This window comes from Tachypleus tridentatus, chromosome 12 (assembly GCF_004210375.1).
Source record: "Tachypleus tridentatus isolate NWPU-2018 chromosome 12, ASM421037v1, whole genome shotgun sequence".
Taxonomy (NCBI): Eukaryota; Metazoa; Arthropoda; class Merostomata; order Xiphosura; family Limulidae; genus Tachypleus; species Tachypleus tridentatus.
In genome coordinates, this window is record NC_134836.1 from 18,263,794 (window position 1) to 18,291,688 (window position 27,895).

Below are 27,895 nucleotides of genomic sequence, written 5' to 3' on the forward strand. Positions count from 1 at the left end.
TTTATAAAAATCATTTTAATACATAGAAAAGCCACTGCGTTTTAATAACACTACATTCCAACTATGGCTTGTATGTGTTGCTTAGCAACAAAAGTATAATCTAATATTGTTGTTAGTCTATAATTATAAAATTAAATATATAAACAACAAAACTGGAGAAAATATACGTTAATTTCTTAATTTAGAGTTCCGTTGGTTAAAGATTTTGGTTTTTATTTAGAACGTTGGTGATGTAACGGAAAATAGCTTAATTCAGAAACTGTTTATAATTAAATCAATATTTTTTCTTTCGTAATAAATTTTATGCACTTTTCTTTAAGTTTGGTGATCTTCCACCATGTCTGTACTTTAGTCTTATTATCCAACACTCACTACCCTTATAAGGATGACCTAAGAAGATCGAAACGTTGTTCTTCACTATATTTTAATAAAAGTTTTAATACCCATTCTACCCCTTCTTAAAATACACAATGTTAAAAATTATTTTTAAAATATCATATGAACTTTAAGTTTCAACAGCGTTCATATTTAGTCAGTTTGTAATGAAATAATTATCTTTTAACGAGGTGCTGGTTGATTCCGTAGTTTTCAAAGCTGGCGAATCAGTTTCGAATGTGTCTAACGTCACTAAATACTTCACGTTTTCTAACAGTTACAGTGAAACCCTAAGTATGGATGGTGGGCGATATGGTGCTGCTGACTAGTTGCTTCATCTCTTGTCGGTCGTTGAAAATTAGATAGAATTATAAGGTCTGTCATAAATACAAATTTCTTTATAGATTTTCTTCCATCATATTTTCCTTTTGAACTATTCCTTCTACATTTTCACACCGTACTCGACTTGTTCCTTAGCGATGTTTTTAACATAGACTTAGTTCTTAACTTCTCTAAGATTTCATCAACAAAAGTAATACAGATGCATAATCCCGAACCTGTATTTGGTTTGTTTTTGTTAGGACTCAGCATTGTATACGAGTTTTGTATGAAACAATAATTAAAGAATTAGGAATGAGGAGCTTTCCACGAATTTCATCATAAAATATGATGATGACATAAAATATATTCTACCTGTTGTAAATAATTAAAATACTTGTGAAGCTTCCCAATTAATATATGTAAATTGGAAACAAAAATTAAGAAAGTACCCTCAAACCAACAGTATTGGTAGAACACAATATATTATTCAAACAAGCAATACTTACAATCATCACTTTTTGAAGATTTTGCGCAGTATACAATTTGACAAAGAACAATAGACAATAAGATAGACATTAGAGTAAACATATATATACATATACAATCTTATGATATGATTTTTTCTTATATATGTCTAATTAAACATCACTGAAAAATTTCTTTGAGAAGAGGAAAACATAAGCTAGTTTTTTAGATATAATAAACGTATTTTAACAAAGAGTGAAACTACAATTCATAAAATGTGGGCCGAGTGCATTTCCGAAAGGATTACCAAATATTGAAATGCCACGAACCACGTGTCTCTTATAGCTTGGATTCACATTAAGTATTATACATTAATATTTTAAAGGTAATATACATAGGCTTACAATAGGTAGAAAACGTCAAACCGAAATATATTTCTTAGCCAGTAATGATATAGGCTTCATATACATATATATATGATATGCAGATAAAGATTATTATTATTTTCAAAAAAATCTAGATATACATATATATGTGTGTTCGGCTGAGTCGAATGAAAATCTGCGAAATTATTTCGTGTTCTTCATGCAATGAACATTATTACCGATGGAAAAGTTTAGAGAATTGAATTAGGATATATCGATAACTGTGATAATCAATACTGATCTGATTGTCAATAAAATATATGAGACAAATGAAAGATATTCCACACGGAATGTAGAAGTTGTGTGAAATGTAAGTATGGTGAAGATAAAACTGGAGTATCAGAATAAGGATATATATATATATATATAATTCATATGATAATACACGTTACTATCCAAATGTCCAAGAAACATATTGTTTAAAATGTTTCAAATAGAAAACGAAACGTGAAAATTTTTGAATATTATTTAAATTAATTTTAAAACAGACAAGTCGACATAGACTAGAACCTTGTGAAAAACTGTGTTTGTTGATTGGTAGTTTCAATGACCATCTTTCAGTTTGTGTGCTTCGCACATAATATTTGTATTCAGTCACATAAAACATACAGTAAAATAAACAATTTTTACATCAAAACGCTTCAAAAATCAAACTATTCAACAATAAATCTACAAAAAAATCAACACTATACAATGTCAACAAAAGGCAAATAGACAATATTCTAGTAATAAAAATGTTACTATGGGAAAGTAATACACATCAGTTAAACACACACAATCCTGTCAGGTTATGCACATTTCTTTAAGTATTATTAGCACCTCGGGTCGAGAGTATTTGGGATTTATTAAACATTTATCTATTATTTAAAATTACTTTAGTATATCAGTATTTTCTGCTATTTTATTGTAAAATAAAATAATCACACTGCTTTATATAATTTAGTTTCAGCGTTTCTTATCCAGTAAAAGACTAAGGAAGCTATGTTGAAATCTTGTAAACATTCACTATTTTGTATATTTTAAAGTACGTATATTATGTACTTATATATATACCTTCATTCAAACGAAAGCTTTCAACACTATCCAGGAATACATCAAACCGTGTTAAACAGAAGAAAAATAAACTATCTGTACGAACGTACACGTGTCAACTTTTTAATTGTCATAATACCATCGGGGTTGTCTGCAACCTAAACCACACTTCACTTAAATGACTAGCACGTAGATCACAACTTTAAAAAAGCACATTAGAAGGTGATTGATTAAAGAAATTGACTAAAAAATTAACGCGAAATTCAAGTTTTATAGCGCCCTCTTTCCTAGACTTTTTTATTCCTTTGACCCATACTTTTGCGAAAGAAGAACGTTCATAAAAATTCAGCATTAGTGCACTTCGGAAGACAATTTTATTATGTGTAAGTTATCCTATTCTTTTAAATATGTATAATATTTTTGTTTAATAAAGATTTTAAGCTTTATTTTCTACGATTTGAAATGAACGTTCCTCCTTCAGTATGACTGTACATGCCCCTAAGTTTTCTTGTAATTATTATTAGTTGTTGATGTTGTCGTTTTAAGAAGATAAAAAATTTCATATTTCTTCGAGTTCCATATTCGTTTTCCATCATGTATGTCTTTCTTCATGTGATAGCATTAATAAAACATGTCTGAAACGTTTTTTTTTCATTGAGATCACGAAGGAATATTTCCACCGAAAATATTTAAAGGTTCTTGCTGTACTGTTCAAAAAGGTATACTGGACATAAACATATCGGCTATAAGCGGAGGCACCGGAACTAACTCTTCCAATTTTAGATAGAACAAACGTTGAATCCCTTGAATGCTAAGAGTGCGAAGATCTGGTAGCTTAGCCAAGATCCGTGAAAAGTAATGGGGCTTTTTCTGGGCCTCACTGTTGTAAGTCACATGATCCCGCAAGGAGCTGACGATTTTCATTTGGAGTTGTTCGACTTTTTGAGGGTTTTTAAGTCCATGTCTCTCTAATTGGAGAAAATAAGATAACTAATTATTATTTTTTATATCTCACGTTTTCAACAGGTAAACGTGAAATTAAAGAAAGAAAAGCATGATGAAAACAAAAACTGTGGGGAACGGAGGTAAATAGGATTTGTAAAGCTTTTCAAGGCATTTGTTAAAAAGTTCAGGTTCATGATTTTAATATCACCTGGTAGAAGATTTGCTACTCTTTGGTATTCACTTAATTGTGAATCCCTCGTTTTTGTGAAGTAGCTTGAATCTATTAAATAAGACGCAAAATATAAATATTTAGCGAATTCTAACAAAACAAACTCATGGGAAAGAATCGGTTAGGGAAACTAATTGGTTATTTTCAGGTATCTTAAAGGCAGAGTTCTAGCTGTTTACACTGTCATTGCAATGAACATAAACTCTTTCATAATATAAATGGTTGTAAAGCGAATTATCTTATTGTTGTGAGCTATATATTTAATGTTTTGATTTGGGTGTTTGCTAGAGAGTGCGTGACGTTATGATGAAGAAAGTTCGTGAGAGTAGACCTACAGTGTTTCTGATAACGTCACGAAAATCGAGTAGTTTTGAAAAAAGATATACAAACAAGCTTGTATTGTAAATAAGAGGAATCGTCAAGCAAAGGATCAATCTGTTTTACTTTTAGTTCAGTGAAGTACTGACCCAATTGTTTTCTGTCGGAAAGGTGCCGGTCATTCAATCAAAGTTTAATTTCAGATGAGTGTGAGGATCAGTGTTAGTTGTCGCTTATGTTCAGCTACTTCATCTATCAGCTGTCAAAATGTACAATTAAGTTTTTTCTACATTAGTCGTAGTACCATTTCGACATTAGCGAGTTGTTGTTTTGTTTTTTAAACGCCATTTGAGTAAATAAAGTGTAGAAATATTAAGGAAGAAATAAATTAATTTGTTAATTTTACGATGACTGCACATCAAGCTATTTTAACCAAATAATTTAAAAGAGCCTCCCCCCCTCCAACAAAATTAAACATTGAAACATTATGGTCACCTTTATGAAAAACTTTTCTTTGTACAATGAACTTTCCTTAGTAATGATACTTCTTGTTATAGTTATAATCTGGAATGCACTTATATGATTAAAAGACCTTCCTAAGAAAGTGTTATTTCTACACAGTTCACTGGAAAAACATCTTTAATGTAAATGAATATAGCGTTTAGAAATATCACGTAAACTAACGAAATGATTCTTTTTATGAATTTTGTGTTCCAGTAATTGTAGTACGAAATGTCAATTACAACCACATTACCATTCGCATAATCTATATACTAATATGATGCACAAGTATAAGTATAATATTTTGTATTAGCCCCAAAGGAACTACAACTATTTTTAGTTTGGATTCGTAATGATTGTTATAGCTGTATGTTTTTAAAAGATGTTTCAGTTTAAATCGAGTGCAGCAATGTACCTCATTTCCTGATTCATGAAATTTTAATCTATTTTTAAATTAATGAAAATATAAAATAAAACTGCCCACCTGTAATAAGAGTCAAGGCACATAAACAGGCAAAAGCAGAAATATCTAACTGCATGTTCTGCAGAGTTTGGGAAAAATCCACGATAGTGGAGAGCCAATCCCCAAAACCCCGACGACACTGTTCAACGTGAAGGGTCGTACCATTACAAAATGTCAGTTTCTCATCTTCCAGTTTTAACCTGAAAATAAATGGTTCACACATTGTTGTAATTCAATTTGCTTGTTCACAAATACATATCTAGAAACAAAGTTATTGTCTAAAGAGAGATCATCATATCTGATACTTCAGAAACAATGCATGTTTTAGGTTAATTCAACAAAATGTTGTATCAGCTTTACAATTTTACAATATGTTTCAATGTGAAAATAAAAGTTGCTTGCAGTAATTATATTCTAATATTAATTATTTTATTGGAATAAATATGGCATGATTAGCATCACTTCTTATATAGCAGTATCCTTTCAAAAAACAATACTCCAGGTTTTTGTTATGAATAACACCATAATCAAAATAAACTGAAAAAGAAATTTCTATGAAATCTCAGATCCTTTCAGTAGAATTGAAACATTTATTTCCAGGATATATATATTTCTAAAAAATACTAAATTCTCACGCAATTAAAGTTTTATATAAGACTAAATTTTTCTGAAATTCACAAAAGTTCATTCAATCTGCAGATGGTACAGTCCTCTGTCGGTTCAACAGGTAATTACTAACTTGATTATGAGTACTCGTTTGTACGTTTCAAAAAGAAGGGTGCAGCCATCTGTCGGTTCAACAGGTAATTACTACGTAACTTATTATGATTATTTATTTACACGTCCCAGACTTAATACCTGTAAGCTAGCCGCAAGGAAAAAAGTTCCAGACTCGCTGATTTGAACAACAACTCCTGGTCACTTATATCTAAATCTGTGAACCCGGGTATCTTTTCTGCAAACATACGAATAACATCAAGCGATGATATTAACAGGTTGTAAAACTGTTGCACTTGATAAGCATCTGTTGACTGGCTATCGACTTCAAAAGGTTCCCGAAACTATAAAATAAATAAGTCAGTATTAAAAATTGCGGATCGTTTCTTATTGCTGATAAAGAGAAGCTTTCGTAAATATCGTATCTAGTGACCGATTTTAAGGAACTAAACATACTATTTATTTAGTTGTTCACTGTTTGTGTATCAGATATGCAGAAGGTGTTTATAAAACTGAAATTTTAAAATAAGGTAAAACACTTGTCGGATTTTACCATTGAATAATCAAGATTGGCAATATCAGGAGTTGTGTCCACATGTGCTCGTACCAATGCAGTGATCAGACTGATAGGTGGCGATGGTGGCGACTCCTGAGGAGATTTAGGTTTAGAAGGCAGGCGACCACGCCGACCTTTTAGACTATCCGTTCTTACAACTAAAAAACAAAAAACATAAACGTAAGCTACTGATTGTGAGAAGATTAACATGATACGTTGTTAGCACGTTAAAGTATATGACGGAATCAGTTTGCAATTAATTATACCGTTATAATTATTCGATATAATATATGATCATTCAAGAACTTTGTTATTTTTGACGCCTTTCAATGTATTTTACTCACACTGTAATTATATATTTAAACAGAAATTTCAAGAACATGCAGCATTTATGATTGCCTGTGAAGTATTTAGCTGAAAAAAAAAACTGTTTTAAGTGTTAAGAAATATATCTAAACTCAATCTATTAGTCAGGTTATCACTAAGTTGTACAGAAATATAGATTGAAATTTAGATTTAGATTTTTAGCATATCAGATTTCAGTGAAAGCTTTTCATCGTGTAAACCTGCATATCAGTCTTACTAAGACTACAAATCTACCTTTATTTGATATAAACTCACATAAAACTACCCAGGTATAGTCGATACAACACAAGTATTAAATTATTGAAGTACGGATAAAAAGTGTTATGTTAATTTTCTTTTGCATGCTATATATGAGTTGGAGAAGATTCTGAATAACATCAAAAGCCCTCAGGGAATTCTTACAGTTAAAAAGGGGTTCCACTCTTTGGCGTTTATACACCAAGTTACTTCATTGTTATCTTTTTGTGGACTACACAACGTCTGAATAAACTGTGCTTACAAACCGTTAATAGAAAGAATTTTTCAGTTGTTTGTTCTTTCTTGAATGAAACAATAAACAACGAACTTTCTACTTTTGGTGTTATTAATTCTCCAAAAATGTCAACACTTGGAGTCATTCTGTTGCATCTCACGTAGGAGTATTGTCTGTCTGAAGCTAAAAGCAGTAAGGGTTGTTTATATGCCCTGGTGAAGTTACGATGAATCCATTACGTATAATTTCAAGCTCTTTCGTGAATTTGTCATAGTTCTAGTGAATGAAAAACTTCCCCATTAAACAATTTCTTGTATTGAAATACAGAATGATATTAGCTTACCTTCCTTAACCATTCCTACAGCCAAACACTTTTGGAAGCGACAAAACTGACATCGGTTCCGACGACGTTTGTCCACAGGACACTCCTTGTTTCCCAGACAAACGTATTTTGCTCCTTTCTGAACAGTCCGCTGCAAAAGTTGAGACAGAAACAAAAATATTTGAATGATTGTTACATGAAACACAGTGCAGGGTTTCTCGAAACCCTAGTGTTCGAAGGGAAAAAATCATATAAAATGAATCCAAATTAATCATATACGATTAAATACCTTTATTAAAACAAAGAACAAAGAAAGAAAGAGAGGAAATGTTTTGATATTTTATTTAACTTCTGGTTTATAGCGAACTGATGTTTATTATTCGAAGTAACAAATAAAGGCTCACTATAAATAATAAAAGTACTAATATTTAGAATATCTTGATTTCTGTCGTTATTAGCGCACGATTGTATATAACAGGTTTTGTCAATTAATCAATAGTTTTACTATTCATACTGAACATGTAGAGTCGTTGCGAAAAACCGAGTCACCACGTACTATATTTCATATTTTGAAATGCCCCCTAGTGGCACAGTGACATATCTGCGGTCTCAAACCGCTAAAAACTGGGTTTCGATACCTGTGATGGGCAGAGGAGAGATAGCTATTGTGTAGCTTTTTTCTGAATTCCAAAGAAACAAACATGTAAATAAAACACACGTTGTTTAGGTCAGACATAGCAACGTTATTGTTATAAAAATGAAGAAGTGGAAAATAGTCTATATCCACTATTATAGAACAACGTAATGGATAATAGTTTCTATGCTTTTATGTGTCCTCCTAATTAAGTTCACCTTTTGTTTATCACATGAGAGTGTAGAAACTTTAATTCATATATACTTATTTTTTCATAAAACTGATCTAAACTTTATTTTTGATTTCTTTTCTACACGATATTATTCATAGGAAGAGATGAATTTATCAATTAAAGCAAAGGTTTAGTTTTGAATTTCGCACAAAGCTACACAAGGAACATTTGCACTAGCCGTCCCTAATTTATCAGTGTTTGTTTATTTGTTTGTTTTGGAATTTCGCGCGGAGCTATACGAGGGATATCTGCATTAGTCGTCCCTAATTTAGCAACGTAAGACTAGAGAGAAGGCAGCTAGTCATCACCACCCACTGCCAACCTTTGGGTTACTCTTTTATCAACAAATAGTAGACTTGCCGTGGCATTTTAATGCCCTCACTGTTGAAAGAACGAGCATGTTTAGTGAAACTGGTTTGAACTCGCGACCCTAAGATTACGAGTCGAGCACCCTAACCACCTGACCAAGAAAGCAAAGGTGCATCTTTCATATCAGTTAAATTTGGTTATCATTATTTTACGTATCATAAGTATCGAAATCAAAGTTTTAGTGTTATAAGCCCATAGACTTACAATTTAGCCACCGGAGGGGAACATATATAAGTTAAAATGGACAGAACTATGTTTTTAGTCTTGCTTTTGAATTCATTTGGTTAACTATTCATTTCAACTCTATCACATTGACCTTATAGTTAAAACAAACATATCTCATAAAGTTTATAAAAACCAGAAGACTACAGATTACGTTGGGTTCTTCTTTCTCATCATTCAAAAGAAGATTGCGTCACTGTTTTACGAGGCGATATTAGAGTGAACTCAAGCAAACAAAAACTCGGAACACACACGTACTAAATTTGTTTTCATAGAGAATATTAAAACGCTTTTATGAATAGCTTGTAATTACCTTAAAAAAACCTTTACATCCTTCGCATGTCCTCACGCCATAATGCTGGCATGCAGCGTTATCCCCACAAACAGCACACATCTGCGAAGGAGAGGGGGCCGACTCCCCCGAGGAAGAGCGGCTGGACGTAGATTTGGGTGTAGTTGGAGTAGATGGAGTCCGCAATCGTCCTCCAAGGCTATTTAGAAAGACACGTTAAACAGTAGTTACTTTGTTTGTCTTTTAACTGCACAGTATGCTCTGTATCTAAGATAATAGTATTAATTTTCCCAGTTGCTATAATTTATCTATCCCTGTTATTGTTTTTACCATGTAACTACTTCAGCGTGTCATATGTTGCATGTTATATCTAAATGTTATGTTCTAAACACGGGAACAAATAATGCTTGTGAGGATATAATGCTCTTTTTTGGAAGGTGTGTAGGTAGATTTAATATTTATTAAGTCTAAAACATTTTAAAATTCATGCAATGCAGAAAAAAAAAATATATATATAGCACAATAATTGGCTTTAAGTTATGACAAACATTTTATTCATTATAGCTGAAAATGTATTTTCATCCTTAGCTCTGCCTGATGGTACGTTCTGCTTAAATCTATAATATAAAGCCACATATAGAAAGATGATCTAAAAACCTAACTTTTCTTGATTTATTACTTACTAATATAATACACCAGATGAATAATATAGTAAGCTAATTATGAAAACAACTAGAAACATAAAATTACAAATAATTTTATCAACTTGAACGCCTCTTTTGATGTGTTTAAGTTAGCATTTCATTACTTTTTCTACAACATCACGCCATGTAGTGACGTACTGTTTTTCTTTTAAATCTTAATATTTATTTACTTTTATTAAATAGGCTCACCTTGTTTCTAATGGTAGGGGGCTAGGGATAGTTAAAGATGGCCGTTTACGACTCCTTCTGGCGAAATTTGGCAGCTTTGGTGTTATGCTATGATGAAATTGTTCCATCTGATGAGGATATTGAATTGTTTTTGAAGAAAAGCTGCTCGTCTCAACAAGAGGAGTCAAAGGAAGTGAAGAAGGAAAAGGAGTTTGTTGATAAGGTGGGGGTGGAGTTTTCTGATGCGGCACGAACGTCATCTGTTGGAAAGCTGGATCGTTACTCGTGCCCTGATTACAGGAATATGGAGGTGGGATGAAAGGTGATGGGTCTTGCTGTGCTGTTGATGAACTGAATGTTCTAGGATCTGCACATTCACTTTTGTAGAAAGAAACCCCGGTTTCGGCAGACTGTGTTAGAGGAAACGTAGAATACTGGGACAAGAGATTGTTTGAGGGATCGCCTAAAACATCTTGAACGTTAAACGTTTCTTGTGGCATTTGGGGTTCCAGATTTTGTGGGGGAAGGTCCTCATCTTTGAAAGAGAATACTTCTTGTTGAGTGACATCTCGACGGTATCTCGGAGAATAGGTTTCCTCAAAACTAGGAAGTGACATGGATGCAGTAACAGTGATCGAAGAAGAAGGATCCGATAAATGTGCTGTACTGATTCCACAACTTGCTTCCGAAAAATTTGTTTGAAAAAAATCGCTAAAACAGCTTGTGCTATTGTCTGGCTGTGGACCCAGGTTCTCGACAGTATCACTAAAATCTATAGGAGAAAACTTGAACTCTTCCCCAAAGAAAGTTTCTTCTGAGAATGAGACACCATACTCTGGAACCAAAAGGCTGCTAGGTGTACTGAACGAAGTGTCCTGTTTGTATGAAGGGAAATAGGGGGAAAAAACTATTGAAATACTTGTTAAGTTTAACACAGAAAAATAAAATCAAAATTTATGAAAGGCTACTAACCTTCGTTACGTTATTTAATACTTTTGCTAAATTGAACCCTCAAAATGATACACTATAATTAAAAGAGTTCAAATATACTTAGATATTGAAACCTGTTTTCGACATTGAATTAAAATATTTTTACATTGTACGTATTAATTCATTTTGGTTTGTTAAGTCAAACCGTTTGTGAGCAAATTTTGATAATAGCCATGATGAATTTAACTGCTATACTGTGTATAATGTCTGACCTTATACTTGTTTTGGATGTGTGCTCTTACACTGTTTTGAAATTTGGTTTCATGATGATTTCGGTTGGTTTGACAAATTGATAAAGATAACCCTTTTATTTTATTATTCTGGTAACTGTTAAATAAATACAGAAGGCAGACATATATTTGACTTACGAACGATACAGTTCATGCATTCAGTAACTTCGATGCATTCGCACGCCTATCCATCAGTTTTTCGAGAAGTAACTAGCAAATCCACGTACGATTTATTAATTGTCTATTCTCTCTTTTTGTCCATAAATGGCCCGGCATGGCCAAGCGTGTTAAGGCGTGCGACTCGTGATCTGAAGGTCGCGGGTTCGCATCCCGGTCGCGCCAAACATGCTCGCCTTTTCAGCCGTGGGAGCGTTATAATGTGACGGTCAATCCCACTATTCGTTGGTAAAAGAGTAGCCCAAGAGTTGGCGGTGGGTGGTGATGACTAGCTGCCTTCCCTCTAGTCTTACACCGCTAAATTAGGGACGGCTAGTGCAGATAGCCCTCGAGTAGCTTTGTGCGAAATTTAAAAACAAACAAACTTGTCCATAAATATATCTTTGAAATAGGACGTAAGATTAGTATCACCAAAATTTTCCATCCTTTAAAATAAACATTGAATAACGTATATTTTGAATCTATGCTATTTTATGTCTACAGTAAGGGATATTCATACTGGATCGTTCTTCATCAGTTTTGTAAGCCTTCACAAAGAAAAATATATATTATCTGAGACAAAAATGTTAAATACCAGGTGAAACATTCATCAGATATCCATAACCGTTGGTTTAAAACATTATCATATCTCTATTGTCGTTAAATTTTACGTATATATGACAGCCGCAAAAACAGTTGTTAATGCGAAAATTCAGAGATACTTTTTAATATTTACCTTGACTGAACTACATGTAGAATTACCTGAGGCTGTTGAAGTAATAGCATTTCGGAATCTGACAGCGTTTTAGGAGTACTTCTAGTTGCTACAGAGGACCCAGATGGAGTGTCGACTATCACATTAGCTGTGTACGGAGTGCCTACACTTGTACCTGGTACAATGTTTTGGGACACCGGCGTTTCTCCAACAGCAAAGTTGTATTCCTCACTCTTCAGATTACTATCAGCTAGATATCAAACGTAAAAAAATATACTGTTTGTTAAAAACTGTGCTAATTGGAAGGGTTAGCTACAACATAGGCAGGTGTAAATGTGCTGTTATGTATTAAGGTGAAGGAAAGATCGATTGTTCTATAGAACTAACTACATATATATATAATAAAAAGAAATATATATATATATTTATCTTATAACGAAAATTATTACAAAGAAATTGAATTTTTCACAATAAGCGTTAACTTACATGACATCAAAGACATAGAGGGATCATTTATTACTTCTATGAATATTTTTAAAAACTTGAAAATTTAAACAAGCGAAGGTATATATATATATTCTACAAAAAGCTACATATCTAATTGAGTAAGGCCGAAAATTTGCGGTTCCAAAGTGAATAAAGATGAATGGCTAGCACCCCAATAACGTGAAGATAACGTACGTTTCGAGATGTAGGCTCGTGAAACTATAGAACACAAGCAAATGTCCGTTCACACTTACTTGCTGAAACAATATTTGATGAAGAACGTGAATGATGGTGACTTTTATAAGTTTCATTGACATTTTAGATGACAACATTCATTATCTGTCCTGACAAATTTCATTAACCGTCGATTTCCCAGGAGAGCCGTATGTGGAACATTAGTGAAGATTTTTATGAGACTTAATCCTAACATGCTCTGTGCATCAATTTGTCAAGTAAAAGTCTCAATCGACACAGAACGCACAAAGGCAACCACGAGCAAGGGCTACATGTCCCTAGGAAGATCGGATTTCAGCTTACTAATTAATTGTTTAATGGTCTACGAAACATTTAGGCATGATGAGATTCAATCATCACTGTGAACTATGAATTTTAGTCGAAACAAAGCTGTACTGATAGCATCGTCTACGACCGTGTCATGTACGTATGTACTTCAGGGAAAACTTGTGGGTTAAATTTCACTTTATAATTCCCTAAGCAAAAACGTTAAAGTCCGAATGTACCACGTAACAAGATCAAATAACAAATATAAAAGATAATTCGATGTTTTCTCTTATCTACAAAACCGCACGTGATGACCTTTCTAGCCAGCTTGTGTGTATTGCAATAAAAATATGCTAGAAGAATTGATTTACAGGGGCACATTGATTTCATTTTGTACACAAAATAGCATTTTAAAAGCCTTTATTAGTTTGGAAAAAAATATTTCATTTTCAAAGAATCTATACTATCAAACAGTTTTACTGTATGGATTTTCAGTTGTATTGAGTGTTATATATATACAACTCATTCTGTTATATAGTAATTATACGCTGTACTGACGTCATCCATTAATACATCGATTGGGTTACTTTATTCAGCCAGGAAGCATGTTAGTAGTTGTTACTGTTTTTACTCCAAATAAGAAGTAGGAGTAAGCAAGCGTGAGGAGCCTTTAATTGCTCTCTAAACATTAAGAGTTAATAATATGTTAGTCTTCCGTCATCGACCAAAAATACCGTTCGCTGCTGACGTCAAACAAAAGTTCACGTGCTAGCAGATGTTGACCTTGTCACTACTGACGTTGCATAGAGCGAAGATCGATGGCAAGAACTACACTTTATTGTTGCTAGGACATGTTACAAAATAAGTCAGTGACGGTTTAGCATCCTGTGCCTTTTTAAAACGACACGCAACTGACGTCAGCAGAAGAACTTACGTCAGGGAGAGGGAAAACGTAGTCGCCACTATCAAACGCACTGCTTTGCTACGTGAAATGTCGTTTGTATATTCTCTTTCGTTTTCTTTTCTAACAAATCACATAACTGTCACAAATTTGGTACAAATTAGTAATATAATAACTTGGATTACAATTTTTAGGAAAATAAAATAAAAATCAGGTGAGATTTAATCCATTTTCCCGATTTGGAAATAATCGATTTATAGTTTTCCAGTAATACTTGAGACAGTTTTAGTTAGATTAATCAGTTGTTTAGAATATCATCTTCTATTGTGACATCACTACGTACGCTAAACTACTCTTGTCAGTTAAGCTAACGAAATAATACAGCAACGTGACGTTGTATTCCTGTCAAAGAAACTGGGCTAATTTTCTTAGATTAATTCGAACACACTACAAACGACAGTTCAATATCTCTAAATTGTCAGATTTCTGTAACACAGATGTAAAAAATATCATTTAGAAATGTTTAGAGCTACTTTAACCAATTTACTCTTAAGATACGCATTTTTAACAGCATGAAAGAACTTGTATAACTAACGTAACTTTTTATCTTAATAAATAAACGTAAAGTGTATGGAATAATTGGCTTCCGTGTGAAGAAAGACTATTTCTACCTGCTAGTTATTTTAATACTTACGAAATTGGCCACCTGACAATCCCTCAGATATTTTGATATAAAACCCTAACTTTCTATATGAGCTTCAGCAATAGACTCTAAACATTGTCAGTACACATATAGCATTAATGTGTTCTTAGTCAAAGCTAATTAGTCGTAAATATTTATAAGATTTACATGTGATACTAGACCAGTGAAATGATTTGATAAAGAAATGGTTGTACGTTTGCTAGATACGTTTCGCTTCTAAAAATATTTGAAATAGCTAGAAACCTATGAATGGGGTAACCAACTTCTAGTAGGTTTTAGTGTAAGGTTTAATTGCTTAAAAAACTTCTAACTTTAGCTGGGAAAATATGGGGCGGGACAAGTCACGTGCAAGGAAAACGATTACGGTACCATACTCACGTCCAGATAACCTGTGAATCCCTTGTTTATCCGGAATGTTAACTGGAAAACTGGAATCGATGCTGATTGATCCAATTTCATTGAAGTGTGGTATGGAATGTCAGTTGGCCCCAATCGTTGTTGTGGGAGTTGAACCAAACCAATGAATTATTATATGTGTACTGTATGCTTAGAGCCACTCGCTTGTCAGCTTATATAAATAACAAAGGTATGCCTATAATTTCTCAAAGACTAACACCGAAAATTAAAAAAAAAACAACGACACGGGAATTCGATAAGTTACTGTACTACATAAAACTCATAATCACAATTAACTCCAACGCACGTGCATAAAGCGGTTGCCTCAGAAACACACGTGATTAATTGATTCTACCAAACATGTGCGTCGAAAGCTGTTTTCATCGTTCAAATCAAGCCAGAATTTTTGCATACAATAGTGAATTATGAAACAAACACTAATAACAGTATTATCATACTTTTAGTTTTCTATATAACTGAAGCTTGGTTGGTACCTATTCCCGGAAAAAGGACCAACCTGTAGTAGGAACGGTGGAGAAGCAAGTGTCGAAGACTGAGCCTCTGCCGAAGGTGGGCGATGGTGTCTCTCTGTAAACAGGTGGAGAAGGTGGGTGCTTGTCAGCCAGGTTAAGAGAATACGCAGTCCACAGGTAATGCATCTGAACCCCTGCTTTTCATCTGGTAGTCTGCTCAGTCCCTCGTCTCTGGCTCGATTACGGAAAATCCTTTCCATCGAGAGAATATATTCCACCAGCCAATTCTCGGGGAACACTAGACGGTCCGTGACGTCAGTTGTGATCATGACGTCAACCAGAGAGCACGTACCTGGCGCGTCAGCCAATCGTCGCAAGCTCGTGTAACGAGGAGTGAATCGGTTAGCTCAAGGAAACTGACGACACGCGCTTTCAGTACATTATAACGTCGTGACGAGAACTCTCCCACACAGAATTACGGGAATCGAATTGAGCAGTGGCTGAAAAGAGTGAGCACTAATCGATCAAACCATAGGAATAATAAACTTCCATCTAACAGCAACAAGAATACTGTGACGTAAGGAAGTTGCAACTGTACAGATACCTAGAATCAGTGCAGGCGATTAAAGTTGTGCACACAAAAGCGCGTGCCACTACATGCTGCGGGGTTTTTCACACACACACACACTAGAGCAAAATTCCAGGTGGGGGCGTGGCGGTAGTGTTTGGTGTGTCAGGGTTAACTCTTATGATCGTAGCCCTATAACTAAGGCCAAGAACAAATTAATCAAATATATAAAAAGATTTATTTCGGAAATCCCAGAAAATAAGATGTATAACCATAAGAAACCATACATCGTTTTGAGTTTTAAAAAATCCAACCATTCAAATTTTTATTACCAATAAAAGGTGCATTGGTGTAGCTATAAAGCAGTATAAAGTTCCAAGTCTTATCTTGCTACAAAAGAGAAAGACGATTTTTTAAAAGTCAAATAACACGTATTTATCTTAGTTGTGTATTTAAGCTACGTAATTACTTAAATCACATTAGCGTTATTTCTTATTCTTTTTTTATTCTATCTATCTCTCAAATAAGGGCATGTCCCCCAGTGGGACAGCGGTAAGTTTACGGACTTACAACGTTAAAGTCCGGCGTTCGATTCCTCGCGATAGCTCAATGTGGCTTTCCTCTGAAAACAATGTATCAATCACAATAAGTACGTATATATGCAAAAGTAGAAAAACAAACATTACACACATAACGAAAAACAAAAGTACAAACGCGGTTTTTATGAAAGAATTATTGAATTGGATCTTACCTCGAGCCTTACACCAATTTAAATAAGAACAGCAAAAATATTTTTTATTCCATATTTCTTGCGTTCAACTTTTGGTACTTTTGAGGAAGGACTTATTAACAATATTAAACGTTGTAGGTTTGTTTGTTTTCTTGTTAATCGCTGTTGAACGGTTATCACACACTCAACACACATATACAACTCTGAGCAAAATTACGACTATCTTTTTAAAATATAAACTGGCAATTATAACGTTTGTGAACAGCAATCCGTAAGGGTCTAAATAAAAATGTATTAGTTTAATACGAATTACATTTATATTATGTTTAGGTTCTGTTTATTTACATAAATTGCATTTATTTCTGATGCAAAAAATGTGTCCGCATAGCTTATATTTGTTTACCCACGTTCAGTATGTTATTATTGTGGTGGAAAGTCTTATTAATATTTAGTTTTGCTTCCTAATGCGGATTCCACCTTACAAAAGAGTGTAGTCTTTTGAAAAGCTAAAAATAATTCATATGCACTAACATTGATCTAATGGTTTGTGTATTAATCTATTTGTTCTACGTAGAACTAGGAGTTTATGGAAACGTAGAACAATGAAAAGGAAAAGGAACATGAAAATATGTACTTTCCAATGCTGTAGGAACCGTCTGGTAATTAGCATTCCCGGTCGTTGAATCTGAACGTTTTTGGCTCGAGTCTTGTTAGGATTGTGTGTGCACTATAAAAGTGATCATGCAAGTATTTTGGTTGTTTCTTATTATACAATAGCATAGCTTTGCTCAGCTCACCGTAGGTATTGAAACCTGATTTTTTATTGTTACGGGCCATCAGACTTGCCACCGAGCTACCGGAGAGACTATCAGATAAGAGTGCTCTAAAGTTTTGGCAGGGGAAGGAGATCTGGTGGCTTGTTGCTTTCTCTCTGTTCTACCGTTTCACAATTTGGGCAGATGGCTCTTCATTAAGTAACTCTGCGCGAAATTCTAAAGCAAACAAACAAAACAATTTTCAGGAAATATTTGATTATTGCATATATAACTTATTGAACTGTGATATTTCTTTTTAAAAAAAGAGAGATATTTGTTCAGTTGTTTTAAAGCAAAGCTATGTGGGGTTATTTACTGTGTTTACCGCGGGGAATCAAACCTAGGATTTTAACGTTGTAAAGCCCACCGGGCTACAAAGAGATGTCAGGTTATATTTTGTTAGCTAATTATTTTGAGTGAGTAAATTATTATTTTATGCAATACTTTTATATGAGAACGTAATTCATGATAGATATCTAATAACATTTGATATAGCGATTCCTAATATTATCTGACAATCTCGTCTTTCGACTGAACTAAAAAATTATTAATGTAATATCTTTAATGTTACAGTTCAATATCTTAATGTTGAGATATTATATCAAATAATAACTGAACAATTTAAAACCCAAAAAGTTCACAAATGCTTAAATACCCATGAACTTGGTTTACTCACAAATAATCAGTGGATTAAAATTCATAAGTTAAAGTATACTGTCAAAAATAAAAATATAACCGCCGTAAGCTACATTTGCATTTAAAAATAATTAAAATCGTTTATTTATTTGAGAATAATCGTTTCAAGATGAATGAGAAATTGATAGAATAATTTAATGAATTTAATTTTTCATGCATATAAATGGCGGAAAAGTTAAGTAAGGTAGCCTGAGATTTTGTATACAAATAACTGATTAGTGATTGAAACTAAGAGAAAATAATCAGGAGTTGTTGGATATAGGTTTCCACGTTTATTGTAATATCTGGATATTATACTTGGGAATCTTTGTACCAACTGTAAAGTCTGGAGTGTTAGAACAACTTCGAAGCATTTGCTATTCAATATCCCTGATTTCATAAAGAGAATAAGTAAATTTCAAAATCTTAAATACAACTTTGCCTGGTATCATGACCGTCATATATTTGGAAAATGTAGCAAACCTGGTTAAGTAATGTTGCGCACATAGAAACCCAGCTGTAACATTGTAAATGCTGTAACGCCATGAATGCAAGTACGAACATCAGTCAATTTGATTTACCAATAAACAAGAACGGGTTGTATAATGTGTAGTAGTCTGAAAGTGTGGCCATTTTAATAGCTAACAAATTATTTTCTTCTTGGAATCACGCGTAGGATGTGTGCTTGTCAGACGGGTTCAGAGAATATGCAATCCATACGTAATGCACCTAAATACACTCATCTGTTAATCTTTCCGATCCATCGTTTCTGGCTTCATACGAAAAAATCTTTTTCATCTAGAGATGATATTCCACCAGTTATCAAGCTGTACAGAATTGTACATGTAACCTTGATCAATTCTTCCACAAAGGAGACATATTGTACATTAAACGTTGCTAAAACAAATATTGCAATAGTTTTGTCACTCTCCAGCGGATGAGAACGCAAAGAAGGTGTTTTCAGAACACTGACCACAGTGACGTAAGAAGGCCTACCGACAGTAGTGGTTTGGTTTGTTTTGAATTTCGCGCAAAGCTACACTCCGGCTATCTGCGCTATCCGTCCCTAATTTAGCAGTGTATGGCTAGAGGGAGGGCAGCTAGTCATCACCACCCACCGCCAACGCTTGGGCTACTCTTTTACCAACAAATAGTGGGATTGACAGTCACATTATAACGCCCCCATGGCTGAAAGAGCGAGCATGTTTGGTGTTACGGGGATTCTAACCCGTGACCTACAGATTAGGAGTCGAATACCTTAACCACCTGACCATGCCGGGCTCCGACAGTACTGAAATGGCATATGTTTGTTTCACTCATCCTGTGCTCTTGTGTAAAGGGCATATATTAAAAACAACTGCACTCGACAAGGTTTACGATAGAGAGTTTTGTATTACTAGATCCTATGAGTAATTATCACTATATACACGGTCTGGACAAGAGAACCTATTGAACATGAATCTTTGAATTACTCTAAGCTCTCCACAAAGGGGACATATTGTGCATGCTCGATAAAAGCATTAATTCCCTTGTGTTTCCATTATAATTTAAATATCACGAACGTACGTGTCTGCCAATACTACGTTATACATTTATTCTTCTGTAGAACATAACAGTATGAGTCAACATCTGCACTCTCTCCATCGCGGAGGGTTGAGCCCCAGATTTTAGAGTTGTAAATCACTAAGTTTACCGCTGGCCTACGGATGTGTAGTCAGTACTTCTATACATTAAAATATTTCACACCATATGATTATTTACTTACCAAGAAACAGTTACACTAGACAAGTAAAGAAACTGTGAAATAGATTTTGTTTTTAATATTGATTTTCATGTTTGAATAAATGAACATTCTTTTTGCTAAAACTATAACAAGGATCGTGTGATACTGTAACGGACATTACTGAGTAATTCTGTGTGATAGATAAGCTTCGCACTTTAATGACATCAACACTTTTTCAATAAAACTTAGTACACACGTAATCTGAACGATATTTAAACATGTGAGAGGCTAACCACGCTATCAGAAGGAATTCTGTTCACAAAAATTATTTGAAATATGTCATTATACCTGTCACATTATATATACCGTTACAGTTTCCACACTATGTGTCCTTATACCTGTCGTGTTATGCCTCCTTATACCTATTACGTTATTGTGTCATCATGTTACGTTATGCTGACACAAAGCTAACTACAGACTGGCCCTCATTTGTCGTGTCAAAGTTTTATCACGTTCGTTGACAACATTTGATAAACAAATGTTGCCCATGTCTCTGTTTAAAGTCGAATGGTTTCACTATTTTTGGCAATATAAAAGTATATTGTTCTAATCGTTCCATGTTACAGCTATAAATATTTATGTAATACTTGCGGAAAATAAAAAACAAATACCTCTTTCAATCTCATAGATAAACTTAAAGATTAATTATTATTAATAGCAGATAATTAAGTTAAAGGTTGTTCCTGTTCAGTAATAATGATAACGTAGTCACCTGAATTAATATTGGATCCTCAACTAATGATATCTAAACTCATCCACAACTTATACTAAATCCTTAGCTAATGTTATTGCACATCGCCCGCGACTGATACTAGATCTTTAATTAATACGATTAAAAGGGACGTGCAACTAATACTAGGGCCTTATTTAATAATATGAAAAGTGTGCAATCAGTTATCACTGATCGAGTTTTAATATATATAATCTCTGATTTGCGGAAATCCAAAAACAATCTATTTAAAGCTAGTCTAAGTTAAAATCCATCCCACGAATACTGAGCTTCCAGTCTCAATCTGAGTATCGTATAAGAGCTTCCAGTCTCAATCTGAGTATCGTGTAAGAGCTTCCAGTGTCATTAGATAAGTTAGATCGATAATATGACATGATACGCAACATGATTTTATACATGTAATCTTAACCCAATGTTAGCGTAATATATTCCATATTATGTTCAAACTTTAAGAAAACGTGAATTTCAGAACTATTATTGCTTCAGACTTTGCCCCAAAGCTGCAACATGTCAATGTCAATGAAATTACTTACTTTTAAGTAAGATTGTAGTAGAAATTTCTTAATCCACACAATATGTAAATAAATTAGGACCTGAACGGCTGGCATCGTACATGATGTACATTTTAAGATCTAATAAAAGTATAATACGTGTTTTCTTACGTGAACTTTTAAATGTGACTTTAAAAAAATCTTAAGATATAATAATAATTATCACTTATTTTCACGTTTTGCGAAATAAAGGCAAAGTATCACACATCTCTACCACAACAACGTTAGAAACACATTTATACAAAGTAAAAAATGAAAACTTATACACCCACTCCAGGTTGATGTTCATCGTGTGTTTTTATCCTGTTAATATGTATACAATTATAATTCAAGTACGTTTTATGTACCCTTTTCTCTGTTAACTAGAGTAGCTCGTTACATAATTTAAAAATGTGTCAGAACGTTTCTATAATAACACTATTTTTTAAAGTACAGCAGCGTTTGTAGAGAATTATATTTATAACATACTAACAATAATAGAGGCTAGAGGAAAAGCGGTATAAATATGATTACTAAAGAAACGATTAATTCTGTTTATCAGCTTTTCAATTGTTGAGATGACTGCATATCTAGATTCCAATATAGTGTCCTTCAACTATTAAATGTTTTAGATATATTTCTGTTTTAATTCTTAAAGGATCATTTTTTTTTTGCTTTCATTCTTCCATTAATACATTTAAGTACTATATCTAATAACTTAATTAATAACGTGCACACTTTAAGAAGAAAAAAGAAAATAATTGATATACAATAATAACTCGCAACCTGTTGCTTCGATACCTTTTTCAGAATGTTTCTAACCTGCTATTTTACCTGTATATTTAATTTGGTCAGTCATCAAATGTCAGGCTCCAGGTTTTAATGTATAAAGAACAAATTGGGATAAGCCTTCTTCACGAATAGTAAATAAGCAGTCGTTATTTGGAATTTAAGACTGTAAAAATGAAAAAAGAAACGCTACCTTCCCATGTTGGGCCTTTATTCATTGGTGACCTTCGATTGCCATAGCAACTGACTACTTCGTATGACTCTGTCCTGGTTGATTGTGATATAAGCTTCATGTGTTTGTGTCTGTAACTGTTTAGTCTTTGAAAATCAGTGTTTGCATTCTGAGCAATAGCAAATTTAACAGTTTTTATGTGGAAAAGCCCTTTATCTCTTTTTCTTTCTGTGAAATATACGGTAACGTACAGCCATGAATAGAGTGGGATTTCCTTGTCCATTTACACAGTGACGTTTGAGAAAAAATCATTTAGCTATTTACCCTTCCTTGTTACGTCAAAAATTCTACTACGTACACAAGTTCCGTAGCCGAAGGTATTAGACTCCATGCACCGAGTTCCGACAAGACTGCGTTTCTTACTGTCCACGTGATAACACGTAGTTGTCCCAAGGATCTCTATAGGCTGGGCAGTGTCCTTGTCGAAGGGGATTTCACAGGTAGTCGGACGGAGTTTCCGTAACTTCAGCCTCCAACTTCGTTAGAATTCCTTTTATTTTCATGTGAGGGACTCGTAGGCGTTTATTACCAATGCTGCGCATGCTCACAATTTTATGCTCTCCATGGCACGCGTCAAGGCTACTTGCTGAAGCGTGTTGTCCATGTTGATTACACCAGCTAACACTTCTAATGTACAGGCAGCGATAATATGTTAAAACAACACCCCGGCTAAACAAACTGCTTTATTTCAGGCCATTTGGGAAATACCCGTATACCTAGACAGCAAATATAAACTTGTAAATCCAGTTCTTTGCTGAAAGCTCTCGTGACGACACAAGCAATTACAGGAACTTAAGAACCTAAGCCAAGTACTATGATTAAGTTTTGTTTTATGTCGAGGTGTATTTCTCATTCCTATAACGTGGAGGCAGTTTTGCATATCACACACACACAGTATGTAGTTTGTTTCGTGTTTTTATCCAAGAAATATGAATTCAAAACAAATATATATACCAATAAACGAACGTTACCAGAAAACAATCTTTCACATATAGGGTATGCATATGTATATATATGTTTTAATTACATAATGTCTCTAAACACCATGATGGTAATGTAACTTCTAGTTCACTATATTTGACTTTAGATAAATACTTAAATATCAACAGAAGGAAAAGTTTCTTTGAAAAACCAAAATTTCTGGAAAAAACAAACAAACTTGAAGAACTTAGTAAACAAAATTAATTTTATTCATCAGATAGAACAAAAGTATAAGAATAGTTTGTTTGCTTTAAAATATTACCAATTCATCCTGTCAAATAAAAAAACTCATAATATATTTCAGCTGCGCAAAGATTAATTCATATATTATAAAACACGAAAACTTAACAGTTCTGGCGATCACTTAGGTTTTTAAAGCGTAAATATCTTTCTTAAATTTACTTCAAATTTAAATTAGTATTAATCATTACAAAAATCACTGAAGGATTTTATTATAAAAATGATTCACTACAACGTGATTACTGAGGTTGTGTATTTTTAAAAAATGTAAAAATCATGCGTATAAAAAGAGGTGAAATGTTGTATCGAATAGATTCAAAAAATGTTGAATTAACCATTATGTGTATTTTACCTTCAACTTAAGGAACAAATATTGCGAGATTCCAAGAAATATTTATAACAAAAAATATTATGATGTAGCTATGATGTAACTTTTTATCTTTAATATATTAATAAGGGCTTATAAGAAAGTATAGTAAGAACTTGTATCAGAAAGTTAGCATCTTTTCCTTGTCATAGCTGTATAGTAATGACGTGGTAACGAACTACGTAATTGAAAGGTTTTCAAGTAACTATGGTGACATACTCGGTCATTATTTGTTTGATATTTGATCTGATGAAGGTTGGCAGGTAGGAAAATTAATCCCCAAAACTCTTGAATGTATATTTTCTAATGAAACCTGCAGAGGCCAATGCACCAACAAAATCTACAAATTAGGAACACAATTTTAATTTGTAAAAAAACAATATATTCAAAATGGAGATAAACAAGAATCTCAAATAATCATGAATATTTAACCATGTAATCTCTACAATAATCTCCTATACTTTATTTGTGGTTGTATGAGATATCCCAACTAATGGGAAAGTCGTTGAACTAGTTCACTGTTTTTGTTGCTTTACACTATCGCGATACACTTATGCCAATCAATGAAAAAACACATTAGCTTTTCAAAGTTATTATAGAATGTGTTTACCTACGCTACAGTTACCATGTGAAATAAAATGTCATTCCTTTACCTACGCTACAGTTACCATATAAAATGATATTCCATTCCTTTCCAATTCTTGCATTAAATTGTTGTGATGAGTACTGTAATACAAATATATTTTTTTAAATTTTGAAAAAGTTTGCAATACTGCAAATAGAAACAACATGATGGTGACTGCTTTATATGTTTTAATTATCACATTCTTAGAACGTCGTATTACAACTTAGTGCAAGATTAAACACCAGAAATAGATATCTGAATATTAGCTCACCCTTTTAAGAATTTGCAATCGTAAAGCAACATTACACATAAAAAAATTTGAACGTTTAAAATAGTCACTGATTTTTACTATATTTAACTGTTGTTTATTTTGAATTTCGTGCAAAGCTTCACGAAGGGTGTCTGCGCTAGCCGTCCCTAATTTAACAACGAAAAAAAAAAAAGACAAGATGGTAGACAGCCATTCATTACCAGCTCTTAGGCTACTCTTTTACCAATGAATAATGGGACTGACCGTCGCATTATAACGTCCCCACGGCTGAAAGGGCAAGTATGTTTGGTGAAACGAGAATTCGAACCCACAATCCTCAGATTGCGATTCGAACACCCTATTCATTTGGCTATGCCGGCATATATTTAGTCTCAATTTGGAGGGGGGGGGTTACAGAGGAAACATAGCAACATAGACGGAATTTGAAAATAGCCTATTGTGTTTTTGAATGGAAACTTTTAATGATAATCTTAATGCGGATGAATAACATGATTTATATTTTAACACGTTTAAATACGGTTTGGTTAAAATATGGTATATTAAATAGTAATCAAAATTTTCAATGTAAAGGAACAACAGGAACAATTCTAAAAAAGAATAATAATGAAAGTTGAAGATAAAAAGTTCGATATAGCTTGCAATTAAAAGATAAAATGCTCTGCTTTATAAATATGGTCTCAAGAACTCTATATAAAAAAGTCTCTATTTATAAAGTATTCTCAATGAGATTCGTCCTTGCCACATTTGGTGCATCGGCTCAAAAACTCTTCTGTGTACCGTGTCATAAGGTATTTTGAGGTGTTGGGGGGCAGGTCCTCTGTATGCGATGACGTGAGAGAGAAAAGTAATGACGTCAAAAGCTCACGCACTCCTTAACTTAACATGAAGAAAAATATTTATGAGTCATTAGTTGAAGGAAAGTTATCACACTCCTTCTAGTTATTTAGGTTTGGCGAGCTTCCTGTGTACTGCAAGTATTTTGGTGTCCTTGCTCATTGACAAATTTAGTATATTCCCTTTTGCAGTTGATTTATAGTTGTCTTTTAACTGATGCCATATTCTATTCTACTTAGCAAGATAATTTCATAAATTTAGCTTCCCAGTGGCATAGAGGTAAGTCTGCGGAATTATAAAGGAAAAAACTTGGCAGAGCACAGATACCTTATTGGATAGTTTTTATCTCTAATAATTTATTTAAATTGTTTAGAATTTTTGCAAGCACAAATTTAAATAAATATGCTTTCATGAAACTTATTCAAATGATATACAACCCCAAACCTCCAGGTGGCTCAGTCTCAAGACTTAACGCTAAAAGCCGGGTTTCGATAACTGTGGTTGGGACAGTACTGACAGATTTGCTCTTAACAACAAACAAATCAAATGAAGTACAACTTCATACGGATGTCTTAGTAGGCAATAAAGATAACTAAACAGCAATACTTTGTAATGTGAACAAGTTCAATTAAAAAATTTGAAACACAGATGTTTTCCAGACAATATTTATTTATCCATTTTTAATCTTTCAAGTGCGACATAGAACGTTTTATAATACTACAGCTTGGTACAAAATAAATAACACTACATCAAAACTCTAATATTTTATTTGATCAGAAAGAACATGTTCATTACAATTCGTTACTCTAACAAATATACCTAAAATAACTTTAAGTTAACTTGTTTTCATATCGTATTACTTAAACATAAATACAAACGTTAAGGAGTATTATCAATGATCTGTATTTTCTCGATTATTTGGTTTTTAGTTATTCAAATTCGATTGTCTCAGCACATTATATTTATTGTTAATCTGAAAAATAGTAAAGTATTTTTAATACATTAAGCCAAATGTATATCATTGAGATTAACACAAGCCCTAAATCTATTGCTTATTTTTGTACAGAATATTTACTTATTAAGACAAGTAAGGCAAAAGAAATGTCCCTAATTGGTTCAGCATTAAGTCTGCAGGCTTACGATATTAAAAGCCGAGCTTCGATTGGAAGGAACGTTGGAGGTAAAAACACAGATAGACCACTGAATATCTTTGTGCTCAAGAACAAACACATGAATTAAAAAGGCAGAGATTTTCTGGAACTCAGCAGGTAACCACAGTAAAAGTCATTGGCATATGAAAACCCTTCACACTATCGTTGACGTCAGAGTTTGGGGTAGTATTTTCAGAATTTGAAGTTTTTGTATTTCCGCAATCAGTATTGATGTTTGTACATTTGATACTTTATTCCACTAAATTATCTAATATTAGCTGTTTACTAGTTGTTCTGTCAGTGTACTGATAGATGTTTTGTAGGTTTTAGATGATCTTTAAGCTTCCTGTTACAACGTTTACCAACTGTCAAAAATGATAGTGATTACAATATTTACCTAGTGGTATTTATTATATTTGTTTATAGTTGCATGTTGCGCTGGTACTGTAAGATGGTTGCGAAATTTTTCAACGTTCGTTCAAGTGAAGTGTTAACAAAATATCCCGGTTTACGAGAAACACTTAATTTTATGCGTATTCCAAGATGAATGTCAGTTTTTGATAGGTTTAGCATTATATTCAAACAAAAAAAACTTGAGGCCTCCCTAATGGCACATCGGTATGTCTGCGGACTCGCAGATACCTATGGTGTGCATAGCATAGATAGCCCATTGTGTATCTTTGTGCTTGATTAAAGCAAACCAAACCGAGATTTGAGAGATTACACTCTTTCCGACGTTTTGTGATCAATTAAGAACCATATGTACCGTTTTTGTTTTTTTTTAAACAAGGTTTGGTTATTGAGGTGTTTAGAGAATAATCGACTGGAAGACGAATGACTTTCGAAACGTCGTCCTCTACACTTGTGTCTCCACAACAGGCAGTTGCCGTCCATT

General features: G+C 33.4%; 1 protein-coding gene across 8 annotated transcripts in view; it reads right to left on the reverse strand.

Annotated features, from left to right (window-relative positions):
* Positions 1–1,158: 1,158 nt before the first annotated feature.
* LOC143235043 (putative nuclear hormone receptor HR38) overlaps positions 1,159–27,895 on the reverse strand; it is a 34,978-nt gene continuing 8,241 nt past the window's right edge. The window contains exons 2-10 of one of the 8 annotated variants that reach the window (XM_076472789.1): positions 15,724–16,179; positions 12,267–12,469; positions 10,150–11,003; positions 9,278–9,455; positions 7,529–7,658; positions 6,345–6,505; positions 5,933–6,135; positions 5,096–5,274; positions 1,159–3,586 (exon numbers count right to left, since the gene is read on the reverse strand). In XM_076472789.1, the coding sequence (XP_076328904.1) occupies positions 3,330–3,586; positions 5,096–5,274; positions 5,933–6,135; positions 6,345–6,505; positions 7,529–7,658; positions 9,278–9,455; positions 10,150–11,003; positions 12,267–12,469; positions 15,724–15,865 (2,307 nt within the window). In that variant the 5' untranslated portion in view covers positions 15,866–16,179 and the 3' untranslated portion in view covers positions 1,159–3,329. Of the gene's footprint in view, positions 3,587–5,095; positions 5,275–5,932; positions 6,136–6,344; positions 6,506–7,528; positions 7,659–9,277; positions 9,456–10,149; positions 11,004–12,266; positions 12,470–15,188; positions 15,631–15,664; positions 16,180–17,774; positions 17,970–22,492; positions 22,770–22,829; positions 22,851–27,895 lie in introns of those variants that run through there. The other 7 variants (XM_076472790.1, XM_076472795.1, XM_076472788.1 and 4 more) reach the window with 7 other exon arrangements.